This window comes from Pelobates fuscus, chromosome 5 (genome assembly GCF_036172605.1).
Source record: "Pelobates fuscus isolate aPelFus1 chromosome 5, aPelFus1.pri, whole genome shotgun sequence".
Taxonomy (NCBI): Eukaryota; Metazoa; Chordata; class Amphibia; order Anura; family Pelobatidae; genus Pelobates; species Pelobates fuscus.
The window spans coordinates 295,788,905-295,795,792 of NC_086321.1; the positions used below are offsets into that span (position 1 = coordinate 295,788,905).

Here is a 6,888-nt window from a genome sequence, read left to right on the forward strand (position 1 = left end):
CAATAAACTACATGACCTGCTAAAAGAGTTCAGCTTAGAAGCCAGACCTGATCATACTTGCACAAATGAAGATTACAAATTGATGAGCATATGTAACCAATAACCATGTTAATGATAAATATAATACATACACAATTTATATATTTAAAAAAAGGATCCAACAATATACTATACAGCCTTTTTTGCATTTATTTAAAAAGGCACAAGAGCAACACAGGACATCATGTCTACATTTCCTGTAATTACTCCCCCCCCCCCCCCCCCCCAGCCCCTCCCATTCCCCCAAATGTCTTGGGACCAATGCACAGTACAGATACAGACATAGGTGTGTGCAATTAAACAGTATATAGGAACTCAATGGTGAGCAAAGAAACAATTTTATTTCAAGTCTGTTCTGTTTACCCTTTGTGAATTAGATGTAAATTGGCCCAATGGGTTTAGAAGATTCCTTTATTTTTAACAGAATAAAGAAGGATTTTAGGGGAGATTGAATGATGGAAAATGTGAGAGAAATCAGGGAATGATCCCTCAACTACTACATTCTTGCTCTTCTTCTCTGTCTCTTGTTTTCATTCTTTCACAAACATTTCAGGATGTAGAAATTGCAAGCGGTCCCTCTTGGACAATTGCAGAGTTTTCCAATCCTTGCCCCTTTACGCACTGCACATTGCTCGCCAGCATCACACTGGGGGGAGAAAGAACGTATTAGAAATTACAAATACACACAGATAAGTATCAATCTCTTGTATCATTAACAGTTTCTAGGATAGAATTTCAAATTTTTTCTTTCACACTCTGTTAGAGAAACTTTGCAAATGATTTATTTACGAAAGTTCACACTTTTAGTCAATTGTCAATTCTGTAGATACATCGTTGGAAATGTTTTTCTAACAGACTGTGATCATTTGGAAAGCTTATCCAAAAATATGAAATCAATGCCATAGTGACATTAAGATATCAGGAGCAGCTTCTGTTTACGGAACTAAGGGGCTGTGATACCCATTAGTGCACTGTTTCTCAAACCAGTCCTCATGGACGACTAAAGGATTTACAGATTACCCAGATCAACTCTAATGAAAATGTTGATTAAACATGGACTGCTAGTGGCCTTCGTGGACTCATTATATTGCTCCTTTACTAAACTGATCTAAGAATTTGTATGGGAAGAAAATATGTATATTCCCACAGTGTACTGCTTTATAATGTTTATGCTTATTTTTTTATATTCATGTTTTCACATGAATATCAAACATTGCATCTCTATTTACATACATGTTTTAAAATACAGAAAAATATATTTGGGAGCAAAAAGTGAGCCTGTTAACCAGACAAGTTTTCCTATTTAAAAGCATAGGATTTATTCTTTATGTTAATTTCTTCTCAGACTGGAAGTTAATTTAGCCCCCTACATACGGGGAACATCTATACCATGTGTGCTAATAAGCTACTCCATTCATCTACAAGTACACTGTGAACAAAGTATTTCCTTTCACCAGTGTCACATGCTTCCCAATATATGGTGGTGTTAAATTGGGAGGGTGACTCCAGAAAGCAGGTATGCCACTAATATGTGTAACACTGTTTATTAGATACCAGGGTTGCTCAATGTGCAGAGTATTATGGGAATACTCTTACTTAGACAGAAATGCCATGCAATGGCTCTTGCAAGTAATTCTAATGATATGCTTGTTTTTGTCCAATTTTCTGCAGTGTCTTCAGATGCCTAAGCTCAGAGGAAACAGATGTACTGTGGGAAAGGGATGCCTAATCAAGTCTGTCCTGCCCCGATCCAGAATTCTTTGAGAGGCTGTACATCAGCTTCAGCTTATATCCTTTTGTTTTAGATACATTATGTATGGGTTTATATACACTGCAATAGGGGTTTCCAAATTAGTAATCTATAGATTTACTCATGAGCACGTTTATGTAAGATTACTATAGAACTATAAGGGGGTAAGGAATCTTTTGTATCGAGGGTGGTGTAGTCCACAACATCTGCAGTGCCGAAGGTTGCCTACCCCTTCTATAAGCAATAGTGTTACTTCTGAGGAGCACACTTTATTTTTTTTGCAATGGCAAACTTGGGAACTATATGTAGGTCATCAACCGTCTGCCAGTGAAACTCAGAGGGATATTATAAAGGTCTAGCAGATCTAGGGAGAGCAACTTTCTGAATATGATCTGAAGAGGCAAATAGTAATGCAGAAATTCTATCTTTTTCACCTTTATATCATACGGGGGTGTTAACTAAATTGTCAAGGAAATATAATTTTTTTTAAAAAAAATAACTGAAGTTGATACATTGTCCACCACAGATTCCACCTCAACTGTTTGATATTAAATTTGATATTGCCTGGCTCTCACCATAGAATTCACATCTTAATGAATAGCCCAGTGAAGACTTGAAGGATATACACCCAGCATGCAAATGTAAATATGTACATACACACCCATACAAATATAATGACTGACAAAATAAGGTGTGTAGCTATTTCCTCTGACGTCTGGCACATTTGCAAATTGCTGCTGTTATAACAAAATGTGTGTATGGAAGCAGGGACTGGGGAACTCATAACCCATGCAAGGCTCGTGGTGATTAGAGTGGTCCTTTAATCTGATTACTTGACACCCAATACTTGCTATGCTGAGAGCATTATTTAGTCTATAATATATATATATATATATATATATATATATATATATATATATATAGTGTAGATTGGATTAGCCATATTAGTCCTGTAGACAAGATGCCAAAATACCAGAGTATTGCAGGATGCAATGATACCTTTTTATTGGACTAACATAATATTTAAAAGACAAGCTTTCGAGAGATACCTTTCTTCTTCAGGTCTAAAGCAATACTGATCAATCTGATAGAGTTTAACACTTAAAACAACTGATGTAAGGAGGGGGGTGAGAGGGGTGTCATAAATAGCAGAAGATGTGCCTGAAAGTGAAAGGTACATATTGGATGAGAATAGCCAGAAAAAGTAAACAAACTGAGGAGAGTCAATAAGCAGGTTGAAAAGAAAACAAAAAGAAAAACACAAGAAAACAGCAGAGCAGGGCATGCGAGTATATAGCTGCATATATGTATCTCTATAAATTGATCCAATAAAGGTGAAACGCGATTATTAAAAAAGGACTATATAAGACATTAAGATGTGTGTTTATATAAAGTTTTGGTAGTGTGTGAGAAAGCCAGAATCTACATTAAGTCCTTCATTTCTGGTGTTGAAATGTGTGAACATTATTAAAGAGTTACAACCATTAATTTCAGAGGACCCTACACTAAAAGAAATATTTCCTGAACCCGCCATCCCAGCATTCAACAAAGCCCCCAACCTGAGACAGAGATTGGTCCGCAGCAAATTGACCACAGAACAGGAGCTCACACAGAATGGCACTGTACGACGCAACAAATCACTGCTCTGCAAACTGTGTCAACATATATGTGGCATTAACACAGCCAGACACAATAACAAATCATACAACAATAAGGGGTCATATTCGTGCACATCTGCACACGTGGTGTACATGATACAGTGTACAGTGTGTGACAAAGGCTGCTACATTGAAGAAACTGGACTTTAGCTGCATCTCAGAAGGAATCTACACAGATACCCAATCAAGAATCAAGGAAATAGATATTGAACCCCTGTTGGCCATCACTTCACCCAGACTGGTCACTCCATCCAAAACCTCAGGATTAAAGTTCTTATATGGAATTTCAAAGACTCTCATGAACAAAAGACAATTGAGATGAAAATGATCACACATTTCAACACCAGAAATGAAGGACATAATGTAGACTCTGGCTTTCTCACACACTACCAAAACTTTATATAAACACACATCTCAATGTCTTATATAGTTTTTTTTCAATAATCTCGCTTCACCTTTATTGGATCAATTTATAGAGATACATATATGCAGCTGTTTACATGTCCTGCTCTACTGTTTTCTTGTGTTTTTTGTTTTTTTTTCTTTTCAACTAGCTATGGATTCTCCTCAGTTTATTTACTTTTTTCTGACTATTCTCAGCCAACCTGCACTCTTCACTTCCAGGAACATCTTCTGCTATTTATTGCAATTTATTGGTAACTAAAATAATAGATCAGGGTGGTGCAGTAGACATTGCTTACCTAGATTTCAGTAAGGCTTTTGACACTGTTGTACATAGAAGGCTTATCAATTAACTGCAATCTTTAAGTTTGGATTCCAATGTTGTTGAATGGGTAAGGCAGTGGCTGTGTGACAGGCAAGAGAGGGCTGTAGTCAATGGAGTATATTTGAAGCATGAGTTTGTCACCAGTGGGGTACCTCAGGGATCTGTACTTGGATCCATTCTCTTTAATATTTTTATTAGTGATAAATTAGAGGGGCAAAGGTTTAAAAATAATATCCGGAAGTATTACTTTACTCAGAGGGTAGTGGATGCATGGAATAGCCTTCCAGCTGAAGTGGTAGAGGTTAACACAGTAAAGGAGTTTAAGCATGCGTGGGATATGCATAAGGCTATCCTAACTGTAACATAAGGCCAGGGAATAATGAAAGTATTTAAAAAGTATTGGGCAGACTAGATGGGCCGAATGGTTTTTATCTGCCGTCACATTCTATGTTTCTATGCCACAACACGGGGCAGGCATTAGGCTGCTAGAGTAGGACCTGCCAAGAATGGAGTACATTGACGTTGTGGCAGGTTTATGCTATGTATGATCATATCATGTAACTAAACCCCCATTATGTTTTGAATAGGTGAGTTTTTTTTTTTTTTTAATTAAAACTATTACAATCATTGAGATTTGAAATCATTGTTTAATGAATAAGCAAGTGCGCTAGATTGTGTATTTTGTATGTTGTATGTATATATATATATATATATATATATATATATATATATATAGTCTACAGAGGTGGAGGAGGTTATCTCTTACCGATGGTACCCAGCCCAGTTTTTTGTCCAGAGGAAGGATCCGTTTGCTCTTCAGTTTCTCCAGGACTTCTTGTAAAGCATCTATCTGTGTAGAGATGTAGCAGAGATCACTATAATGCAAATTCTAAGATTTACTCACATTAACATTCCTGTTTCTTTGATAGATCATTTTCATAGATCATTAGTGCATGCACATTCAAGGTTTTATTTCCTGCTTATCTTGTGTTTATATATACATATATTATAAAAGTTCCAAAATGTATCTACAGTAAGCTAAGTTTCTCATAAAAAAAATTAATAGTAGGAAGGATATCGGCATGATGTGAGGTAGGTAAGTATTGGGGTAGACAAGGAAACAAGGGGGCATGAATGAGTAGAGGAAGCAGCATACAAAAAATGGGCATGGAAGGGGAAAGCGATGTGCATGGATGAGGAGAGGTGTCAAGTGAATTGATATGGGGTGCATGTACACCTCAGTATTCACACACACACATTCTGCAAAGATATACCCTGTATTCACACACTGTTGCTTCTCACAAATGTACCTATACATTTATACACAGATAGTTCACACAAATACAACCCTTCATTCACATACAGACATTCCACAAATATACCCCTGCATTCACCCACATAAATTCTTCTTTGAGTTCTATGAGTTCACATATGTATCCCACCAATGATTTATAAACACACTTACACTTCACATATATATCCCTGCAGTCATAAACACACCAAATGTGAATGCCCTGTTGAATAAGGATAACCATCAATTAGGTTCACAGCTTTTGTGTAACCATAACTCAAGTTACTCCCAGTCATCATGAAATGTGCCAATCTAAGAATTGTAGTTCCTGAAAAACTGGAGAGCATTTACCCTTTATTTAAACATATGCAGTACTCTGAACACTGAAAAACTCTGAATAGTTGTTGCCTCTTGTTTCTTTTACCTTCCTTTAGAGATTTTACAGAAATAAAAGAAAAAAAATGCTTTCGTAACATTTTATTTCTGTATTAAACTATTTCTTCACCTTAAGCCATCTTTCATAAAATGTTGCTACTTTATTGCTCTGTGACCATTGGTTACATTCATAAAATACGGTAAATAAGTAATATTACTTGGAATAAAACTGCAAATAGAATGATTTACGCCTTAAATAAAATTGTAAAAAAAATTATGCTAAAAATAATGCTATTATTAATACTAATAAATGTGAAAGCAGCTTACCTGCCTTAGAAAACTCTTCTTGTCAGAAATAAAACAGGCGCACATTTGCACGTTGTTTTAATAAATTGGAAGCAAAATAATTGAGAGCCAAAAACAAGAACCAACATGGAACAGGAAAATAAATGACAGAAAATGTGCAGTAAGGAATATTTTGGTGCAAATAAGGGAATATTCAAAATCATTTTCATTATGCTTACCAATTCCTTTTCCTCTTGACTACTGTTGTCTGAGATCTCGGTGGATCTGACTACCACTGACTCCTCACTGTAAACAAGAAGCAGGAGTAGAGATAGAGAGGCACAGATTAAGGGTAGACGTCTGTTCACCATGATGCTGAATTTGGGTTATTTTCTACATTGCTCTGTCCATTGTACTGAACCACCTTTTATAGCTTCTCAGATAACCACTGACTATTGTGTCTTAAGATACACTCATCTCACACACCCCTTCCTCGGAAGCATCAATGTTTCTTGTTTGTTGACATATTACCTCTCCTCCAGACAATCACATTTTCCTATTAACCCATTGACTTTTGCAGTCAACATGTGAAATATATCTTAATATTTATTTAATGTGGAACACCACTGCCAGACCCATGGGACCAACAATAGATTAGTCAGTGGGAGGTTTTATATACCAAGTATAATTTAAATTCATTGCCTATTGCAGTAGAAATTTAACCTCTATAGGTTTTGAATATTTTTTTTTTGTTTGTACATTA

At 36.1% G+C, this 6,888-nt stretch overlaps 1 protein-coding gene across 1 annotated transcript; it reads right to left on the reverse strand.

Annotated features, from left to right (window-relative positions):
- Positions 1-296: 296 nt before the first annotated feature.
- On the reverse strand, positions 297-6,505 carry LOC134611522 (cocaine- and amphetamine-regulated transcript protein-like). Its single transcript, XM_063455468.1, has 3 exons — positions 6,365-6,505; positions 4,941-5,024; positions 297-685 (listed from the first exon to the last, which is right to left on the reverse strand). Exons 1-3 carry the CDS (start codon positions 6,494-6,496, stop codon positions 578-580), a joined length of 324 nt encoding a protein of 107 aa, XP_063311538.1. The 5' UTR covers positions 6,497-6,505; the 3' UTR covers positions 297-577.
- Positions 6,506-6,888: the final 383 nt, after the last annotated feature.